Source organism: Lissotriton vulgaris, chromosome 3_1, assembly GCF_964263255.1.
Source record: "Lissotriton vulgaris chromosome 3_1, aLisVul1.2, whole genome shotgun sequence".
In the NCBI taxonomy this organism is placed as follows: Eukaryota; Metazoa; Chordata; class Amphibia; order Caudata; family Salamandridae; genus Lissotriton; species Lissotriton vulgaris.
Window position 1 is genome coordinate 289995777 of NC_141689.1, and position 23438 is coordinate 290019214.

The window sequence follows — 23438 nt, forward strand, 5'->3', positions numbered from 1 at the left end:
ATTTTCAATTGAAATGACCATTAAAGTTTGGTGCAAAAAAAAGAAAACCTCCTACACCCTCTCCTCTAAAATGGATACTCAGCAGGATTGTCACGTAAATTCTCTCACTTTAAAGTTCAAGAAAGAGAAGTAAATACCTATCTTCCTCAGAAGAGATAGCTTGACATTTGACCTCTGTCTTTGAATGCACAGAAAATGTGACAAGATAAGGATACGATTTAAAAGCCTGCTCGTAGAAAGGGAGTTTGTGGAAGAATTCAATGCTCAAGGTTTGGTTACGAGAGTTGGGCTGCTTGAAGCAAATAAATCCAGCAAATAAAAATCCAGAAAATGTGAGTTACAAAGCCCATGGAAACCCATGGGCTGAATGCTTTCCTAGGTCAGCTTTCTGAATGTGCCCTACATGCCATTTAGCAAACCAGACAGCTGCACTGTCTGGTAGGCTTCGACCTAAAAAGGACCAAAAGCAGAGTTTTTTTTAATCTGAAAAAGCACATATTGCAAAGTAGTTTCTGGCTTCAAAGGAAACTACTTTGTGTGTGTTCCCTGTGAAAGAGCAGGATGCATTCACAGTGAAAAGTTAGCCAATAAAATTACAATTGACTATATATATATATATATATATATATATATATATATATATATATATATATATATATATATATATATATATATATATATTACCTACTGGCGGTCGCCAGTAGGTATATATAGTTAGGATTTTTTCTCTATGGGATTTTTGAAAATTCTATGTCTAATAACTTTGGCGTTTGTGGACGGAATTGGCTGAAATTTTCAGGAAAATGGAACATTTTGTTTCTGAGCAGCCCCTGACAATTTGGGGGGGTTTCATCAAGGGGGGGGGCCGAGAAAAAAGGGGGGTCCCAAAACGCATTTTTCCCATGTTAATTTCCATACGGCGGTTGGCCTCACTTTTAGCTCGAACGGCTGAATGGATTTGCACGAAACTTTGCAAAATTGTAGGGACTGTTAGCCCGATGTGCCTTTGCTAGGTCTCAATATATGTGCTCCAGTGGATTTTGAGTAATTTAGGTTCAAAAAAAGATATATATCTGGGCGGAGCCTAACCACACATCTGATCTGATTGGCTGTCAGCACTTCATCCAAGAAGTGTTGGCAGCCATCTTGGGACCAATATACATGATAGCACCTCATTAAAAAGCATTGTAGTTAATAGAGGGTTTTAGGACTTTAGTTACATTATAAATCATTTGTTGATGGTACCATACTCGTTTTAGGAATTGTGGTGGGTTCTAAGGTGATTTTACCATGTGAAAAAACCTTCTCTGTGATATCATGAATATTGTTTGAAAGAAAACTAATATCTCATGATTTTCCCACAGTGGTTTGGAAGGGGATCTATAAGCTAAACTGAAAGCATATTTTCTGTAAATTCACATTATCTTTCTCAGTCATGTGAGAATAAAGTCTGACATTCTCAGTAAAACATGTACATCCAACAAGGACAGAGACTGTCAGTTGATTCCTTTGTGTTCTACTGCAGCCTCCTAGAGTGTTCTAAAGAACAACTAGAGCGCTAACAGTCCTACTTATTACAAAGGTATGGCACACCTGAAGCCATCTTGATTGGAATAAAGTGGTAACTCTTATAACATTTAATTTAAAAAGAAACAACATGAGGGGGTATATTTTGCCATAGAAAGTATGATTAGTGCTGCAGAATTAAAAATTAGGGCACTTTTTGAGTGACTTCTTAAATCCTTTTCTATTTCATTAAAACATTCTGACATGCAGTCTCCCAAAATGGCCACCAGAGACAAAAGAGCCCAAATGTAGCCCAAATATCACCCAGATGTAGCCCAAGTATAGCCCAATGACAGAATGTCCCAGAGTGTTCTAAAGAACAACTAGAACGCTAACAGTCCTACTTATTACAAAGGTATGGCACACCTGAAGCCATCTTGATTGGAATAAAGTGGTAACTCTTAAAACATTTAATTTAAAAAGAAACAACATGAGGGGGTATATTTTGCCATAGAAAGTATGATTAGTGCTGCAGAATGAAAAATGAGGGCACATTTTGAGTGACTTCTCAAATCCTTTTCTATTTCATTAAAACATTCTGACATGCAGTCTCCCAAAATGGCCACCAGAGACAAAAGAGCCCAAATGTAGCCCAAATATCACCCAGATGTAGCCCAAGTATAGCCCAATGACAGAATGTCCCAGAGTGTTCTAAAGAACAACTAGAGCGCTAACAGTCCTACTTATTACAAAGGTATAGCACACCTGGAGCCATCGTGATGGGAATAAAGTGGTAACTCTTAAAACATTTAATTTAAAAAGGAACAAAATGAGGGGGTATACTATGCAATAGAAGGTATTATTAGTGCTGCAGAAAGAAAAATTAGGGCACATTTTGAGTGACTTTTCAAATCCTCTTCTATTTCATAAAAGAATTCTGACATGCAGTCTCCCAAAATGGCCACCAGAGACAAAAGAGCCCAAATGTAGCCCAAATATCACCCAGATGTAGCCCAAGTATAGCCCAATGACAGAATGTCCCAGAGTGTTCTAAAGAACAACTAGAGCGCTAACAGTCCTACTTATTACAAAGGTATGGCACACCTGAAGCCATCTTGATTGGAATAAAGTGGTAACTCCTAAAACATTTAATTTAAAAAGGAACAAAATGAGGGGGTATATTTTGCTATATAAATTATGATTAGTGCTGCAGAAAGAAAAATTAGGGCACATTTTGAGTGACTTCTCAAACCCTCTTCAATTTCATTAAAACATTCTGACATACAGTCTTCCAAGATGGCCACCAGAGACAAAAGAGCCTAAATGTAGCCCAAATATCACCCAGATGTACCCCAAGTATAGCCCAATGACAGAATGTCCCAGAGTGTTCTAAAGAACAACTAGAGCGCTAACAGTCTTACTTATGACAAAAGTATGGCACACCAGAAGCCATCTTGATTGGAATGAAGTGGTAAGTCTGAAAACACTCAATTTAAAAAGGAACAACATGAGGGGGTTAATTTTGCCATAGAAAGTATGATTAGTGCTTCAGAAAGAAAAATTAGGGATCATTTTGAGTGACTTCTCAAATCCTCTTCTATTTCATTAAAAAAATTCTGACATGCAGACTGAAACATGCACTTTGAATACCAGCAGCAGACATCCCTGGTGAGCAGTATCTTTACTACAGTGATCTAATGTGCAACTAGAGTGCTAACATTCAGATTTTATGGCAAATGTTTGACACATCTGAATGCCTTCTTGATGGAACCAAAGTAAACAAGCATTGAAAATGCAATAGATCTCGCCCTCGTTTAAGTTAAAGCCATTCTGTTTGTAATGAGGTGGCTTTTTAGCTTTGCTTTTATTAGTGTTTTTTCAACTTTCATGTAAATAACATGCATCTGTATGCATATAAGTATATGTATGCATGCATTTATGTTTGTATTTATATAGATATACAGATGATATATGTTTATATATGTATGTATATATATATATATTCACTGAAAAAACCATAGGTTATAGACCATATATAGTTAGGAATTAGCATTTACAAAACCTTTAAAATTCACTGAAAAAACCATAGGTTATAGACCATATATAGTTAGGAATTAGCATTTACAAAACCTTGAAAATTCACTGAAAAAACCATAGGTTATAGACCATATATAGTTAGGAATTCGCATTTACAAAACCTTATTTTACTCACACAAAACCATTGAAATTCCATATATAGTTAGTTGCACTAACTATATATCGCGCACCCGCAATCCACTGCTGATGATGTCACATATTACATCATTCATGACATGGTCAGTGACATCACTGATGACATCACTGATGACATCTCAAATGACATCACTGATGACATCACTGATGACAACATCCAGTGACTGTATGTTTCTGTAAAGTTAAAATATGTCTTACATATTGAAGAATGAGTGGATGTATAAGTGTCTGGATGAAGGATTTAGTAGGTGCATGACTGACTGTATGAGTGAGTGATTAAATGTGTCTCACTGAGTGCATGGGTTAGTGACTAAACTGTCTTAATTTGTGCATCATTATGTCTGTTGTTCTGTAAACTGTTGCATGTGTTGATAAGTAGCTATATGAGTAACTATATGGGTTATTGATTGGTTGCCCAAGTATTTGTATGGGAGACTGAGTGTGTGTGTGGGTGGCTGGGAGGTGTATGACTCTGTGCATAGATGTGTGAGCAGTTGATTCACTAGATGTATGGTTTCAAAAGTGCATGTGGAAACAGCTGTATGGGCGGTTGACTGTGTGCATGAGTGTATTGGTGAGTGAATGGATATCTCAGTGCTACATGTCAAAGTAAGTACATATGTAAAACACAGTACATGTGAGAGTTGACATATATAAATAACTGTGCATAAGAGCCAGTGAATGTGTGAGTGGCTGTATGGATCATTGTGAACTTGTATCAGGGATTGTATAAGAGAGTAAATATGTGTTAGTATATGTTTGAATAAGTAAAGTTTGTATAACTGTATAGTTGAGGAAATGGAGGTGTGATTGATTCTTTGCATGACTGACTAGGTGTGTGAGTAACTCCATGGATGAGTGACAGTCTGTGAGTGTCTGTTTACACTGATTGTATCTAAGGTTATATTAGAGTCTGAAGAGGTTCATCGTATTATCACATGAATGATATCATCAGTGATGTGATCAGTAATGTCAAATGAGATGTCATCAGTGATGTCATCAGTGATGTCATTTGAGATGTCATCAGTGATGTCATTTGAGATGTCATCAGTGATGTCATCAGTGATGTCACTGACCATGTCATGAATGATGTAATATGTGACATCATCAGCAGTGGATTGCGGGTGCGCGATATATAGTTAGTGCAACTAACTATATATGGAATTTCAATGGTTTTGTGTGAGTAAAATAAGGTTTTGTAAATGCTAATTCCTAACTATATATGGTCTATAACCTATGATTTTTTCAGTGAATATATATATATATATATATATATATAGATATAGATATAGATATAGATAGATACATAGATATATAATTGTATTTTTTAAGAGTAAAAACAGATGGTCTTGACTAACATCAGACCTACAAATAAGATTTTTAGAAACGTAATGAATGTAAATTTGTGCTTTCTTTCTGCAGGGATTCACAGAACTAATTCCCATTGACTTAATTAAAATATTTGATGAAAACGAGCTGGAGGTGAGTAGTTCAAAAACAAATGTGTAAGTTGCGAAAAGGGCAAATATTTGTACAGAACTTTTAAATGGATGTCAAGTTATTGCTATTTGTACATGTAAGGCTTTGCTTTTATTTATGTAACTGTGTTTGTATTAACATACAGTATCAAGATTTTGACTCTTCCAGGTAGTGTCTTTTTATGTTGTAAGAATTTTCTGTGATAAATATGCAGCAAACTACACATTAGCCAACATCTTTAGATCATCAGACCTTAAGGCATTTTCGCATCAGTGGCCATCCCCTGTTGCTTGTCCGGCCTTTATCCTCATGGCACAGGAGGTAATGGCTGCTGAACTGTTCTCACCTGCTTTCACCCAGGAGTAGTAATCAGAGCTCCTTTCTTAATCAAACTAAGAGCATAGCCTGTGAAAAGGTAACCTCTGAAACTTTGTGTTTTTTTGCATTTGTATCTCATTTATAAATCCTAGAACCTCATCCAATCAATTGGAAAATGTAGAAAAGGACCTTAATACATGAATTTCACGTTACACAAATGCTGTGTTTTATATTAGTTTGTGATTTTAATCATATATTTAATCCTGGAATATGGGACTTACCGAATGAAGACCTTTTCTCTGTCTTTAATTTTCCAAGTGCAAATTCCCCTGATGTAGACCAAATAAGTTAAAGTCTCATTGTTTTGTTGCCTTACACTGTCAATCGGAAAGGGATTCTATTTTCCTAATTACATTTAAATACAGTCAACAGTGAGGACAAATTCACTATATATTTGTATTCACATGTCCTTCAACTTGTTTTAAATAATTCTGCTTATTAGATATAGATGGAAGTTATCACAGCCCCCTCTCTTTTTCCCCGATACATGATTTATGTCAACCTCCTAACATGTCCTTCATTTTTGCATTGAATATTTTCATCAAGTTAAAACAAAAGTTGAGGCTTCTTAATTAGAAATTCCCTGTTGTTGTCACATTAAGAATCAACCGTTAAGTGGAATAGAGTCAGAAGTTGATATGATTTTATCCTATGATTTAATTTTTTTATTTTATTGGCGCCTCCTTGCAACATAGGCATTAAACATGTTGACCCCACCTTATCACTTAAATTTGGAGCTATCAAGGTACATTGTGACTGAAGGATAACACCTCTGTTTTTATTTAGTCAAGGAACCTTTACACCTTAAGCACTCCTATGGTTACCTTAAACTATTTTGTACACACCCCTATTACCACCTTATTTTCCGCACGATACCCTTTCATGCACACATCCAACGGCATCAACGGATCAAAATATCTGCTATAAAGAGCCCTCAGGCCCGTGCGGCATTGCAGCGCCTGCTTGACGAGAAGCACCTTATGATGAAGCATGACACCTTACCAGGTTTGTGAAGGCAGTAAGATCTGACCAGTCGGATCCCCTGAGATCTCTGTGGTCGGCTTTGTGATTCCACCGGACTGTGGGTTGACATTTCCCATTTAAGAGGAGCTACTCCCCCCGAATTGATTAGCAAGCTTCCACCATTCAGAAAAACCTGAATGCCTTCCGGACTACTTCCTGGGATAGCAAATCTAACAGTGCAGAGACCTTTGGGAAGAGGGTATTTTCTTCCCCCATGTTTGGCTCTGGCCAGTCAAAGCCAGCTACCTTTGAGGCTCTATACCCACACTCTCTGGTATTCGGTTGCTCAACTGTGCCCAGGGGGTCCTCGAAAACCTTGTTCTGTTCTAACCCAGACCATTCAGGATGGCTGTGATGCCATTATGTTTACCATCTGCTGTGGCGTGTATATCACAGATTCCATTTGGAAAGCCATCAGCACTGGTGTTGCCATCTGTCACCATGCCTGGTTGAAATTGATGTTTTTTGGTGGCAGTGTTCATTCGAGATGGGATACGTGTTACCATTTCTGGTCGTTTCTCATTATATACGACTGTGATCGGAACTTCTGACAGAGGACAAACTCAAGATGCTCAACGTGGCCCAGGACTTGCCTGCCCATCGGCGCTGCATGCAGTTCGCGGTGGGACAGGAGACTTTTCTGTTCACTGTGCTTCCCTTTGGTCTCATCAGTGCCACTCTGATGTTCACAATAGTGATGGCGGTGGTAGCAGCACACATTCGAAGGTCAGGGTTCACAGTCTTCCCCCGACGACTGGCTGTTGAAGGTGAGTTTGCCCCAGGTTGCCACGACCTACCTCCAGACTGCATTGAACATCCTGCCATCTCATGGGCTCACTGTCAATGCGCCAAAGTTAGACCTGAATTTTCAGATGCTCCCAATAATATAAGCCATTATGGACACAGTTCGTATTTGTGCCTTTACCCCAGAAAGGAGGGTCCAGACATTCAGACTATGATCCCAATCTTTCAGCCTCTCTTGGATTTCAGTGTGTTTAGCTTAGCTATGCGTCTACTGGGACTAATGGCCTCCTGCATCCTGCTGATCAAGCATGCAGATGGCATATGTAGTCTCTTCAGTTTATCTTAAGTCTCAGTGCACATGAAGGGGACCTCTTCAACCACATCCTGATCTCAGAAAAGACTGCGAAAGATCTGCAGTGTTGTTACTGGACCTCAAATGGTTCAGCAGCAGACCCCTCTCCCTACCACACCCAGAGTTGATAATGGTGACCAATGCGCCCCTTTGGGGTTAAGATGGTTCTCTAGATCAGATACTTGCTCCATATCATCCATTCAGGAGCTGCTGGCAGGGTTTACGGGCTCAACTACTGCTGAAAATGTGCAATATCAGCAGTTATGTGCCCTGACTGTCCAAGGCGACTGTCACTAGAAGATGCATTCTAGCTAGAGTGGAACTAAGGACTTTTGTATGCATTGTGATTTATACCACTCATGCCTTGAATACTAAATAAGCTCAGAAATGACTGGGCCATAGACATCCTTATAGTCCCAGATTGGACATGGAGAGTATGGTACCCAAAACTACTGTGCTTGAGCACATGTCCTTCGATCAGGCTGCACCTCTGTCGCAGCAACAAGACAGGTTCCTGTGCCCAAAACTCCCAAACACCACCTTCATGCTTACATACTAAGCAACATTTGAACACCTTCAGGCTTCCTCCGGAGGTGGTTGATGTCATCTAGGCAGCCAGACGTCCCACGACAAAAGCGGTATACGCCTGTCATTGGGACAGATAAGTGGTTTGGTACAGCACTTGCCGAATTAAAACCCCTCCAGGCCAAGTTATCAGACGTCCTTGTTTTGTTTCTTGCGCAACAAAGATTTGCTGTGAGCATATTTAAGGAGGAACTTTTGGTACTTTCAGCCTTCTTACGGTTACCGGACCAGCCCTCATTATTTAGGCCACCTGTTGTGATGCGTTTTTGGAAAATGTTTCAGTAATTATTTCCTTCCTCTCCTTACGTCATGCCGTGGTCCTTATATGTTTGATGTGCAATCCCTTTGAGCTAATTCACAGCTGTCCCTTTGCTGCTCCTCACCCAAAGACAGTGTTCCTCATCGCCATCACCTTGGCACAGCAAGTGAGTGAGCTTCAACTCTACCTTCATCCCAGACAAGCTGGTTCTGCAGAAACGAACATCCTACTTACCAAAAGTTTGGACACTGTTCGACGTCTGTCAAACTATCACCTTGCCGTCATTTACGCTCTGCCTCCCCCTCTGAAGACGGAGAGTGACTTCATTGCTTGGACCCCAAAAGTACACTCATCTTTTAGTTCCTGCTGGCTTATCAGCTCAGGTTCACTGGAGTTAAAATAGACACGACAATGCAAAGGAGGACTATCTCCCTTTGGATCGTACTCTGCATCAAGATTTGCTACTCATTGGTCAGAAAGCAGCCTCCAGAAGTTGTGCAAGCCCATTCCACTAGGGCTAAAGCTCAACCACTTCATTGACGTTTAGTTCCAGTCGTGGACTTCTGCTAGGTGGCTACATGTGCGTCGCTCCATACGTTCATGAACAACTACTGTCTGGACAGCCAGGTACGCCAAAAAGGGTATTTCGCCTGCTTGGTCATACAAGACTTCTTAGTATGTCCCAATTGACAGGCCCACCTCCTAATGGGTACTGCTCTGGTATCTATTTAAAAGGTGCGGAATCTGCAGTTGGAAGTTTCTATCAGAAGAACAAGTTACTTACCTTTTGTAATGCGCTTTGTGGAAGAGACTCTAACCGCACACTCCTCACCGACTCTCCCACTGTCCCCTTTCTGTGAATTTGGTCGTACTCATTAATAAGATCCCAAGTTTAGGAATCAACACACCGGTCAAACCAATTTGCTGCTAGGGCTTTGTCTGGGGACACATGCAGCCTCACACAGCCCAGCGTGTGTGAATGGCACCTATATATCCCCAGCCCCTGCACCTCATTTCTGGACCAGAACATCATGGTGCCACCTTCTTGCGCACTGAGGTACTGCTCAAAAGTTTCCAGATCCAGTCTGACACCTGATGTATATTCAAAAAGTGCAGAATCTGCAGTTGAATGTAGCCTCTACCAGAAAAAGCATTACCAAACCTAAGTAATCGGCTCTTTGTGAATCCTAAAATCCCCTAAATACTGTCTTGTGCCACAATGCTTGAATCCTAAAAACCCATTAGTATACCTAGTCTATCCTGTTTTAGGTTTAAACCTCTAATAACTTATAAAGCCCCACTGAAGGGGAAATATCCCTCACCACTATTAACAATTAAACGCTTGCACAGCCACAAACTATATGCCATTAAGAGTGAAAGTCATTTTTATTTCTTCCTGAATGGGTTAATATAATTTAACTTTATTATACAAGGTAGGCCAATACAATGTAACTTTGTCATGCAAGGTAGCAGCAAGAAACATTTAGAACAGTGATAGAAACAACAATTTTAATTGGACCAAACCAATAAATAAGCTTTACCTGGTGATGCACAAATGATAAATATATGCTTAAACTCTATTTCCACAACCATTGTGTTTGATAATTTTCAGTAAAAGTGAATGTCCAATATAAAATATGTTGTCTGCAAATGACAGGGCCCTGCCACACTATGCATTAGTAAAATATTTGTGACAGTGTGCTCCAAAATGCATCATAAGCTACTCACTACACCCGTACCACTCTCTTGCTAAATTGGCGTGACTCATGCTACATTTATTCTTTGTGTGACACTGGAATAATTCAGTCCCTAAGACTTCAATGATGTTATGTTATGTTATGTTATACTTGATTTTATATAGCGCACGGCTACTCAAAGAGTGTCCCGGCGCTTTGGTTTGCACACCTATCTCATAACATAACAAGTAAAAGACAGAAAAAAGAGGATCCAGAAAAACAACCCCAGGGAACAACTAAGAAGTAAAAAGCCAGGTGGTTTTGAGACCCTTCCTAAAAGCCAGTAAGTTTGATGTACTGCGCAATGCCACTGGAAGCGTATTCCATAGCTGGGGGGCCAGCAGTCTAAAAGAACGGCCTCCAATACGAGCCCTTTTTACACGCGGAACCGAGGCGAGGAACAAGGATCCTGACCTCAAGGGCCTGGCTGGATGGTAAAAGGCAAGCCTTTTTTTAAGGTATTTCGCTCCTGAGGCATGCAGAGCTTTATGCGCCAGAGTCAAGGCCTTAAAAATGATCCGCTTCCGGACGGGGAGCCAGTGCAGTGACTGCAGGAGGCCCGAGGCTCTGGGACGGCGAGATAGTCCAAAAATTGCCCGTGCTGCCGAGTTCTGGACCACCAGCAGCCGTTGAAGCAGATATTCTGGCAGGCCGAGATAAAGAATGTTCGAATAATCAATTCTCGAGCCAATTATCGCCTGCACTGTAATCTTCCTATGCTCCTCCGATAGTAAGGGGAGAAACTTGCGCAACATCCGGAGCAGGCCAAAACAGGTGCCAGTAAGACCGATTATCTGAGATCGCAGTGTTAGGCCGTTGTCAATCTTAATCCCTAGGTTTTTAGCCACCTGGGACTGATGTATGGAACTACCCCCACTTTAAAAATTGTTCCATTACCACCGGGATAAGGAGTTTGTTGCAAATGTTTCGTGAAGCTGGTACAGTGAGTACAGCTCGATCAATGACGGAAAATCCTCTAACTTCCTGACCAAACTGGAGGAGTCTGATCTGGGGACAGTGCAAATGCCATTGAGTCGGGAATATATCCTGGATACAGTGCTTTTGACAGGTTGGGGTAGCTACTGCATTAAGGCACAGCCTTCAGTAATGCAGATGTACAGGATGTACATATACTTACGACTACAGTGCCCTGGGTTTTTGGCCCCGGCTGATCTTCCTCCACTTTTTGCCCTCACACGTCAGGTTTTGGAGGATTACCTTAGAGCAGTGACTGACCTGTGAACCTGCATTCCCCCTCTCGTCTTCTCACCTGAATCACCTATTTGTTTGCTTACTGGAGTGAGAGCCTATGGGAGGGGCTGAAAAGGAAATTCAGGGATGGTCAGGAAAGTAAACAAACTATTACATTTTATAGATATTCTGGAGATTATGAACGGCTCTGGCGGCCTGGATGTATCCTAAACTGCTGGTGATGTCTGTTGCGTGAGCACTGTCATCCATCCAGGTTTCTCAGGCCAAAAGCCGGACCTGCTAACATATGTCGTTTGTGAAATTGCAAAAGTGATGTAACAGGCACTAAAACCAAACTTCTGCCTCTGGCTCCTCGAAAGGGCTGCTTCCAATACTGGAGAGCCCCCAGGGACTTTGCTGTATTAGTGTCAACCTTGATGGACTTCAGCGTATCATCCTTGTGTTTGCCAAATAACAATTCGCCGTCAAAGGGTATGTCGAGTATCTCACTTTGGATATTAGGGTGGAAGGAAGTGGATTTTAACCATCCTTGTCCACTGAGAACAGCCACTCCAGTAAGTTGCCTGAACCCAGTAGAAGAGGCTTCAATGACGCAGTCGATTATCTCTGCAAATATTCTTTCACACTCCTGTAGAATATTTCAAGCTTCCAGCTTGGCATCCTCTGGTAGTAAGTCAATGTAAGTGTAGACATCCAACTACATTTGGCAGTCATAACGGCCTAAGATAGAGCGGAAAACTCTAACTGTGATGGCTGCCATTGAGGGGAATCTCTTCCCAATATTATCAGGCTGACGACCATCCCTTTCCGGAGGGTAGGAAATTGATGTGGATGGGTTCTTAGAGTGACATTGCACCACTTGGGATACCACTGAGTGTGTTTTTGGCTGCCCAATCAGACGAATTGTAGAGTCTCTGGGGACTTTATATGTTTTGTCTCAACTTGGGATGACTGCTGAAACCGTAACCGGGTTCTTCATGGCTTTAAGAACTTCTTCCCAAATAAAATCTATAATCGGGATAACCCTAACCGATTTCTTGGTAGGTTCTTTAAAATCATAGAGTGAACTGTCCGATAGTTTAGGGACCAGTAGAAGTTAAAATTGTTTGGCTTTCCTCTCTATCAAATTACGAAAGCTGCCAATGTCCTCTGGCAGAGAGTCTACTGGTGTCACCGCGGGTGGAAATGGAGTGGGGATGAGATAGTCGTCCCACTCATTGGCACCTGAGGTAGTGTTTTGTATTTCACTCTCTTCGTCCATAGATGAAGCATTGTCAGCTGGATGGTCATCCAAAGTATCCAGCAACTCTGTTAAAGTGGCGACAGGTGCCTCAAGCAAATGAGATGGTTGTGGTAGCGATGTTGGAGTTTGCAGAATTTGCACCGACCTTGGTGCTTGTGGCATAGCAGGTGCAGATTGTGGGAATCTGCTATCATAGTCTTGGAGCATACTTTGCACATTGGTAACCATAGACAAAAGCATAGGAATTCAAGGTTTCTGTTGGTCTTGTATTGATTATTCTTGTTGGTATAGTTCTGAGTGCTCTCTCGTAGAGTAATAGTCATCCTGCTATTGCTTGTCATAATCCTCAAAGACCTTGCATTTGACATGTAGTTGTGACAGGCTATGAGCTAACCAAAAGGGCCCTTCATCAGCAGTGCAGTCATCCTCATCTAAGGGGTGGATAGGGCAACACCTTACTTGGAGAGGTGTGGGCTGGCAGAATTGTGCCTGCAGACGGTTTATCTCTTATAGCGATCAAAGACAATGGAGAAAATGTCATCTATGCAGGGTCTTTGCTGTTGGCGTTGACTGTTTACTCAATGATGGTAAGGTCGTCGACCGCAGCATCGTCAACGCATCATCAACAGTATCGCCATCAATAACAGTGTCATCAGCAACTGGGATTGCGCCGGTGAGGACTGTATCATTGATGGAACCTTCACCGTCGACGGGAAGTTGAGGAGGGACACTGTCAGAAGAATCTGTGACTACTGGCTTTTTAATATCCTCATTGTTATGATCGTCGCCTGACCATGATGCTGTAGTAAACGCAGATGTTATCGTTACCATAGACGCGGTTGTTGACAGTCATCGCTGTCGTCAAGAATACAACTGCAGAGCTTGACACTTTCTTCATGGATTTTGTTGTTGATGCAAAAGACTAAAGCACATTTAGGAAGGGCGTCTTTCAGGGAAGGAGTTGTAGACTCTTGGTGAACGTTTTCTAAAGCAATATTTACTTTTTTGAAGGAGTAAGGAAGGTCCTCATGCCACTTTGTGCCCAGTAATAGTAGGTTTAGATTTCTTAATGGCCTTTGAAGGTGGATCTGAGGTGATTTTTTTATTTTGTTTGTCTTTTGAGGGAATATGAAGTAGATGAAGACTGATCACCATCCTCCTCAGAAAAAGGTAACTCTTTAGTTTTCAGCTTTTGTAGCCACCACAAAGTCTACCTACTCTGTCTTTCAGAGTCTTCTGAGAAAAGGTGTGACATATCTTGCAGTCTCTCCCCTTATGCTCTGGACAGTGGCAATATTTACATTCCTTATGTTAGTCATCTGAATGAAGCCTCTTCTTCCCATAAGTGTCACAGGATCTGAAAAGTCCTTTTTTGGTGAGTTGCAACATGGTGTCTATTCAGAATATGCAGGTAGTAGAAGTGATGATTTTTGGAAGTAAATTCCTTTTGAAGAGGTGAAGGAGACTCCCATCACATTACATGCAGTACACAATCTGAGGGATTCAGCCTCTCTTGGAAGTGATCTAGATGGTGCTGTCACCTGATTGCCTAAAGTTTGTACTTTGTGCCTTTTTTATTTATAAAAACATAAAGGCATAGCTAGGCTATAAAACGTATAGTTCATTGTCATGCAGTCTTGTTGTAATACACATTGCTTTATTACAGTACCATAGGACTCCCACTTCGACGACTGGGAATTATTCAAGCATTTGCATCTATGAAAAATCCAATACTGGAGATGTTTTGTTTACCTCCTCCATCCGTCTCTGTTTGAGTACACTCATACTACCTTGCAGGTACCAGTGACGAGCTTGTCCAATCAAAGGTGCCTTATTCACCACCCATGCGCCTCTTTTAAAAGCGCCAGTGTGCCTTAACAAATGTGTTCATATTTTAACCAAAGGACTTGAATTGACATTTTCTTTCCATAGATAAGTTCCCGATTTTTTCGAAATACTATGGCTTAAAAAAGTCTGTCTTCCTTTTGGCCTCTGACTTGGCTGTGCAGCAAAATCTTGCAACAGAAGCCTTGTGTTTTATAGCATTGGTCTTGTATGGGTCACAGCTTCATACCTGATGCCTTCTGTTCCTAGATTTGCTGTCTTGGAGACCTTCAAATTGGTGACCTTTCAGTGTCCCGAGATTCCTGCTTTCGCACATCTTTCACAGATAACTTGGGATTTTCTCTGGAACTTTACATGTTAAATAATGGAAGCTCTTAGAATCTTGGCATCTTCTGAATCTGTGACATCCACCTACTACTGGATGTTGAGCTCGATCTGCCCTGTACATTTGTTCTGAGCATATTGGCTCTTGTTCACTATTTTCAAGTCTTTCCTTCTTTCACAAAAGTGGCACTTCCATGGAACACTGAACTTCGGTTTTGATTTAAAAATAACCCTGTAAGAGCCATTTCCATACATCTTTCAGTGGTGTCTTGCGTTGGGGTTATCCCGGACATCCAGAGCTTGCACCTACCTATTGGATAAGTAAAGACGCCCAAGGGGCTCACCAAGGCTACTAAGTTCACTTTAAGGACACTGTATGACTTTTCCAGCAGGGAAAAACAAGGAGTCGAAAAAGCTGGAACAGGTCCTGTTTGACGGCTTTTGCTCCTTTCGATATCCTCAGCTTGCCTCAATGAGGAAGTGGGCAGTTTGGGTGATTGTGTGGGCCTTGTTTTTGTCACTGGTACTGTTTCAACATAGCCTCATTGATGAAGTGCATGCAGGCCATATTTTTATAGTGCAAACCAGCTGAAATGCAGTGGAATGCTGTACACGGTCAAATACAGAGTCACAGGCAGTAAGTGGAGGGCTAGCTACTTTCTGAGAGTGGAAGTAGACTGTTGTTGTACTGTTATGTAGTGTTCTTCAGGTCCTCCAAAACAGGAGCAGGTTTTGGGAAGGTGTCGGTTGTACAGGCATGTTGTTCCAGGTCCTAAGGGCCTAGAGAAAGAAGGCATGCTGCCTTGTTGTTTTCTTTCCTTGACTTCGTCTTCAGCCTAATAAAGTCTTAGCTGCTGGTGTGCCAAGACCCACCGGAGGTGGTAAGCTTGTGACCCAGATAGAGAGGGGGCATGTTGTGCAGCTAATAATGCTGGTTTTGAAGATGGTGCAGACTGGCAAGCGGAGCCAATAAAAATCCATTCTGGTGTTGATGAGATGGTCTGCAGCTTGTAGGATGCCCTTAGTGGGGCCAGGGAACAAGGTAGTACCACCATCCAGACATAAAAGTACGAGGGCTTGAACAGTTTCACTTTCTTTGGAGAGAGCGCAGACCCTGAGCAAGCAGAGGAGCCCACTGAAGCAAGAGAAGACCCTCAGGAGGACCCTCAGGCTGAAGGCACGGGAGCCGCAAGATGACTTTGAGCAGTTCTCCATAGATGGAGGCCTATGGTGTAGAGTTCAAGTTCAAGAATTTATATAGCGCACTACTCACCCAGAGGGTCTCAAGGCGCTTGGGGAGGGGGATCATTATTTATCGAATAGCCAGGTTTTAAGTTCTTTTCTGAAGGAGATGTGGTTCTGTGTAAGGCGGAGGTGAGTGGGGAGTGAGTTCCAGGTCTTGGCCGCCAAGTAGGAGAAGGATCTACCTCCCATAGTGGATCTTTGGATACGCGGAACTGCGGCGAGGCCTTGATTGGAGGATCTTAGTTGGCGGGTGGGTGTGTAGAAGGATAGTCGGGTGTTGAGGCATTCGGGCTCTAGCTTGTAGAGGGCCTTGTGTGCGTGGGTGAGGAGACGGAATGTTATTCTCTTGTTGACGGGAAGCCAGTGGAGGTCTTTCAGGTGGCCGGTAATGTGATCTTGGCGAGGGATGTCCAAAATGAGTCTCGCTGATGCGTTTTGGATGCGTTGGAGTTTTTTCTGTAATTTGGCTTTAATTCCGGCGTAGAGGGTGTTTCCGTAGTCTAGTCGACTCGAAACCAGTGCGTGGGTGACAGTCTTTCTTGTCTCGGCGGGGATCCAGTGGAAGATTTTTTTGAGCATGCGAAGTACGTTGAAGCAGGAGGATGAGACGGCGTTGACTTGTTTGGTCATCAAGAGTGAGGAGTCTAGGATGAAGCCAAGGTTACGTGCGTGGTCCGTGGGTATGAGTGCTGAGCCCAGATCCGAAGGCCACCATGAGTCGTCCCAGGCAGAGGGGAATGATCCTAGGATGAGCACTTCTGTTTTGTCTGAGTTAAGTTTTAGGCGGCTGTTTTTCATTCATACGGCTTCTTCTTTCATGCCTTCATGAAGATTGGTTTTGGCGGTGTTGGGGTCGTTGGTGAGGGAAAGGATCAGCTGGGTGTCGTCAGCGTAGGAGATGATGTTAAGGTTGTGTTGACGCGCGATGGAAGCGAGTGGACTCATGTAAACATTGAAAAGGGTGGGACTGAGTGATGATCCTTGTGATACGCCGCAGATGACTTCGGTGTCCTTTGATTTGAATGGGGGAAGTCGGACTCTCTGAGTTCTCCCAGCTAGGAACGAGATGATCCAGTCCAAGGCTTTTCCTTTTATACCGATGTTGCTGAGGCGTTGTATGAGGGTGCTGTGACAGACAGTGTCGAAGGCGGCGGAGAGGTCGAGTAGAATGAGGGCCACTTTTTCTCCGTTATCCAGAAGTGTTCGGATGTCGTCTGTTGCTACGATGAGGGCGGTTTCGGTGCTGTGTTTGGCTCGGAAGCCGGACTGTGAGGGATCGAGGGAGTTGTTTGATTCGAGGAAGGCGGCGAGTTGGCAATTGACGGCTTTCTCGATGACTTTGGCCGGGAATGGGAGGAGGGATATGGGGCGGTAGTTTTTAAGTTCAGAGGGGTCTGCTGTGGGTTTCTTCAGGAGGGCGCTGACTTCGGCATGTTTCCAGCTTTCTGGGAAGGTAGCAGAGTTGAAGGAGCAGTTGATGACATCACGGAGATGGGGTGCGATGATGGAGTCTGCTTTGTTGAAGATGTGGTGGGGACAGGGGTCGGTTGGCGAGCCTTAGTGGATGGAATTCATTAGGCGGATAGTGTCTTCAGTGGTGATTGGGTTCCAGGCGCTGAGGTTGTTAGAGGGCGGTTTAGGTTCTGAGGGGAGTGGAGAGGATTGTTCGTTGGAACTGTTTTCGAAGCTGTTGTGTATGTGGGCAATTTTGTTGTAGAAGAAGGAGGATAACGAATCGCAGAGGTCTTGGGAGGGAGTGATGTCGTTTGAGGCTGCGGTGGGGTTGGTGAATTCTTTGACGATGTTGAAAAGTTCCTTGCTGTTATGGGCGTTGTTGTCGAGTCGATTCTTGAATGCTGATTTCTTGGTGGATCTAATCAGCTGGTGGTGTTTTCGGGTGGCTGCCTTGAAGGTAGTCATGTTGTCGGTGGTTGGGTTTTTTCTCCATGTTTTCTCGAGAGTACGGCATAGCTTCTTGGATTTCTTAAGGTCATCGTTGAACCAGGGGGCCTTTTTGCTGTCTTGTTTGGTATGACGGTTTTTCAAGGGTGCTAATTCGTCAGCGCTGTGAGTGTTCCAGTGTTTGAATTTGATGGCAGCTTGGTTTGGGTCCGATGAGAGGGCGGGTGGGTTTTGGTTGAGCGATGTGAGGAGTTGGTCGGTGGTGATTTTGTTCCATTTTCTTCAGGGAATAGGTTGTGGAGGGTTGTGGGTCGAGGTGGTTTTGTAGCTGAAGTGAACACAACTGTGGTCCGTCCAATGGAGAGCTGTGGTGTGATCGAAGGAGATGTTTGCTGGAGGTGAAGGTTGGGTCGAGCGTATGTCCGGCTACATGGGTAGGGGTGTCAACAAGTTGTTTGAGGCTGAGATTGGCCAGGTTGTCAAGAAGGGTGGAGGTGTTGCTGTCGTTTTTCTTTTCCAGGTGGAAGTTGAGGTCTCCTAGTAGAATGTAGTTCTTGGAGGCGAGAGCATGTGGACTGATGAAGTCAGTGAGGTCTAAGCTGAATTGTTTACGGGTTCCTGGAGGCCTGTAGATGAGGGTGCCTCTGAGTGTGGTCCTAGGGTCGGTGTGGATCTGGAAGCGGAGGTGTTCGGCGGTTGTAAGGTTATCGTCGGAGCTGGTCGTGATTTTGATGGTGTTCTTATGGACGATGGACGATCTTGGGGGTAGATGTGTTGGAGGCTGAAGCTTCTTGTAGCTCAAAGATCTCTGGAGTACAGAGCCAACAAGCTTTGGCAACAGCAAGTTGACGCGGTGCACAGGGATTTGGTCCCAGCAGATTAGGGATACTGGTCTCAAAATTGCAGCGAGGACAGGTCAGGCTTGGGGTAGGAGGGGGGCACCACTTGGGTTCCTGTGCCTTGGGAAGGCCATAGGACAACAGGAGCAGCAGACCAGTCAGCTTTGTTGCGGTGCCTTCAGATGCAAGGGTGTGACTTCTTCACTCCAAGGTAGATTTCTTTGGGTGTTTTTAATGCCCACAGGTCTGTGTAGCAACCTGGATGAAGCACAGACAACAAAGAGGATTTGAAGAGCAGCGAGACCAGGAGCAGCAGGAATCTTCCTTTGTGCAATTTCGGTTACAGTCGAAGTCCAAGTGTCCTGACAAATGAAGTGCGACGTAGTTTCAGGGTTGAGTCTTGTCCCACGACGAATCTAAGGACCCACCCACAAGAAAGCCCTTAAGTGAGAATGAGAGAGCAATTTAGGGCATCCAGTTTCTTGAGCCAGTCTTGGATTGGTAGAGGGTTACTGTACTCTCCTAAAAGTAACCCTCTACCAATCCAAAACTGCCTCAAGAACTTGGATACCCTAAATTGCTTTCTCACGCTGTCCAACTCTGTAAAGTCCTTAGGCATCACACTGGACAAAAACATGTCAATGAAGGATCACATCAAAAACTCAACCAAATGAGCACTTTACACACTAAAACAAATCAAGAAAATTAAATCATTCATTCTCCCTGATTTTTTCAAGATGGTAGTACAATCTCTAGTCCTCTAAACCAGACTACGTGAACGCCATCTTCACAGGGACGCCGAAAATCTCCCTCTCCCCCTCTAAGATCAGTTCTAAACCTGGTGGCCATGCTCAACATATATATATATATTAAATGCTTTGAAAACATCACACCGGCCCTCGAGATCCTCAACTGGCTTCTCATCAAAGGAAGATGTTTTTACAAGATTGCTTGCATCACCCACAAAGCCCTTCACACACCCAACCATCTAGACAACAAACCTACAAAAGCAGGAAGAACCAGAACCCTGAGAAGCTCCAACTCACTTCTTCTCATACCTCCCAAACTGAAAAGGAGATCCACCCAGACTCGCTGTTTTTTTGGAAATGCTCCCAGGATATGGAACTCACTCCCTATAGATCTCCATGTAACCCCTCCTTCTCCTGCTTCAAAAAGGGACCTAAACTCCTTCTCTTTAACAAATACTTTAACCCGCACGCTATCTCTCTCTATGACAAGACCCTTTGTGACAGTTGGTTGTTTGTTTCAGCTGTCTAATAAGTCCTTTACTTCTTTAACTCCTGCTATGCTAATTGTCCACATACTGTAACTGCCCTAATTACCTGACTATTCTCTTTCTCTCTATTTATGAATGTACTTGAACCTAAGTGTCTCACATTATGCGTCAAGCTATTTTATTTTAGCTTCATCTTGTGTAAAGTGCTCTGATACTTTCAGATCTAACTAGCACTAACCTATACATGAAATAGGTACCCTAAGGAAAGGGTTGGAGCAATTCATGAGTTCCTCCCAGGGGAGGGGCTAGACTGAGGTTAGGATTCTCCCATGTCCTTTGTTCAGTTTCACGCCAGAGCGGAAACCAAGGGTTCCTGAACTCGGTCAAACTGGAGTATGTAAGGAGGGCACCAAATGTGCCCTTCAGAGCAGTCTGGTGACACTGGCAAGGGCCCTCAGCCCAGTCCAATACTGTACTTCCTATCTGAAAGAGACTTCTAGCTGCAGATTCCTTACTTTTTAATTTCCTAAACGTCAGGCTGGATCTGGAAACGTTTGCTCGAGCAATACACTTTGTGCGAACCGTTGAATGGCTCTATTCAGCTCAGCATGACGTAGTTATCGGCCATTATGACGTCACAGTAACCTATATGGGCGCCACACAAGGCTTGCTGATTTCAGTTTTCTTCTATCCGCATCAGTTAAGCGCCGATCCGGAGAAGAGCTACCCTCTGCCTCTTTTTGATAGACCTTTTTCAACTATTGTCAACTTGGAAATTTTTCTTTGTGTGCCAGAATGTCTTTGAGGAAGACGGGGTTTAAACCGTGAGGTGACTGTCACTGCATGATGTGGGTAACCGACCCCCACCTCATCTGTCTTTGGTGTCTCGAGCGCGACCATGACTTGAAGTCGTGCTTGGACTTTCGGGCCATGGCTCTGAAGGCCTTCTCGGAGCGGGCTATGAATCTCCTTGCGACCTGGCAGTTGAAACCATCCAGCAAGATTCTGCGGAGGTCCAAGTTTCGTTTGAAGAAGAGGAGGTCGCAATTCGAAAAAGCTGGAACAGATTCTGTTTGAAGGCTTTTGCTCCTTTCTATATCCTCAGCTTGCCTCAGTGAGGAAGTAGTCAGTTTGAGCCTTGTTTATATCACTGGTACGGTCTCAACATAGCCTCATTGATGAAGTGCATGCAGGCTCTATTTTTATAGTGCAAACCAGCTGAAATGCAGTGAAATGCTATACACGGTCAAATACAGAGGCTCAGGCAATGAGTGGAGGGCTAGCTACCTTGTGGACTGTTGTAGTACTGTTATGTAGTGTTCTTCAGCTCCTCCAAAACTGGAGCATGTTTTGGGAAGGGGTGGATTGTACAGGCATGTTGTTCCAGGTCCTAAGGGCCTAGAGAAAGAAGGCCTGCTGCCTTGTTTTTTTCTTTCCTTGACTTCATCTTCAGCCTAATAAAGTCTTAGCTGCCGGTGTGCTGTTTGATTTTTTTCAGCTGTCTAATATATCATTAACTCCTTTAACTCCTGCTAGGTTAATTTTCCGCATACTGTAACTGCCCTAATTACCTAACAATTCTCTTTCTCTCGATTTATGCATGTACTTGTACCGAAGTGTCTCACATTATGCGTAAAGCTATTTTATTTTAACTTCATCTTGTGTAAAGCGCTCTTATACTTTCAGATCTAACTAGCACTAACCTATAAATAAAATAGGTACCCTAAGGAAAGGGTTGGAACAACTCATGAGTACCTCCCAGGGGAGGGGCTAGACAGAGGGGAGGATACTCCCATGTCCTTTGTCCAGTTACACACCAGAGCGAAAACCAAGGGTTCCTGAACTGGGTCAAACTGGAGTATGTAAGGAGGGCACCAAATGTGCCCTTCAAAGCAGTCTGGGCCACTGGCAAGTGCCCTCAGCCCAGTCAAATACTATAAGTCTTATCTGAAAGAGACTTCTTGCTACAGATTCCTTACCTTTTCATTTCCTAAGCGTCAGGCTAGATCTGGAAACGTTTACTGGAGCAATACCCCTTGTGCGTACCATCGAGTGGCTCTATTCAGCTCAGCATCATGTCGTTATCGGCGATTATGACGTCACAGTAATCTATATGGGCGCCACCCAGGCTTGCTAACATCAGTTCTTTTCTTTCCACGTCAGTTAAGCGCCAATCGGGAGAAGAGCTACCCTCTGCCTCTTTTTGATAGACCTTTATCAACTTTTGTTGAATTTGAAATTTTTCTTTGTGTGCGAGAATGTCTTTGAGGAAGACCGGGTTTAAACCGTGCGGTGACTGTCACTGCATGATGTGGGTAACCGACCCCCACCTCATCTGTCTTTGGTGTCTCGAGCGCGACCATGACGTGAAGTCGTGCTCGCACTTTTGGGCCGTGGCTCTGAAGACCTTCCGGGAGCGGGCTATGAAGCTCCTTGCGACCTGGCAGTTAAAACCATCCAGCAAGATTCCGCGGAGGTCCACGTTTCGTTTGAAGAAGAGAAGGTCGCAAGACCGCTCCCGGAGTCCCAAGTCCTCTTTCTCCTACTCTAGGTCAACGGAACACTCAGGGAAGAGGCACAAGAAGAAGAAGAAGTCTAAGTGGACTTGATCTTCACCTCAACTGTCATCAGTCGACAAACGAGGTAAAGAGCACCGACGCTCTAGGTACAGTTCTGCAGAGCTGGAGCAAGGGTTGACTTTGTGCCTCCCTCCCTTTCCGAGAGCGGCAGCAACCCCAGCTCAAACAAAAGAATTTTACGAGGCCATGCATCGCTTGTTTAAGCGGGCTAAGCCCTGGGCCCGTTGGGGTCAGAAGGGGCCCCATCGGATTCGATGCCGTTGGCTTGGGCCACGGCACCGGTGGGGCCTCGAAGATCTGATCCTAGATGCTGGATGGCGAAGGGCATGCCATCACGACCTTCCCTGGCATCAGACCCGAAGTCGGTGCCTTTGGGGCTGCTGGTTTCCACTGGTTGTTCCAGCCCCATCCTTATTCCTAACGAGACGACGTCGGAACGCCGTCGCTCGACACCGATTCCGACATCAATAGAACAAGAGTTCTGTGTTGTCGCCGGAACATTTTGATTGTTTTGGACACAGGAGAGAATTGGGAGGGGTCTATGGACCCTTTAGAACACCAGGATGTTTCTGCAGAGCAGATGTGTTGTTATGGGGAACTTCGGGAGGCGAGTGGACTGGACACTTCTCCAGATACTGGCATGTTCGCTCCGCAAATTGTGGCTACGGAGAATAGGGCAACTTATGTCGTGGTATTCAGGAGAGCAGCCTGGGTCCTT

The 23438-nt window shown here is 43.7% G+C and overlaps 1 protein-coding gene across 28 annotated transcripts in view; it reads left to right on the forward strand.

Moving 5' to 3' along the window:
* NEDD4L (NEDD4 like E3 ubiquitin protein ligase) overlaps positions 1-23438 on the forward strand; it is a 1724212-nt gene that overhangs the window by 1642157 nt on the left and 58617 nt on the right. For all 28 annotated transcript variants that reach the window (XM_086960462.1, XM_086960464.1, XM_086960467.1 and 25 more), the window contains one exon: positions 5161-5220. In XM_086960462.1, coding sequence (XP_086816588.1) covers positions 5161-5220 — 60 coding nt within the window. The remainder of the gene's footprint in view (positions 1-5160; positions 5221-23438) is intronic.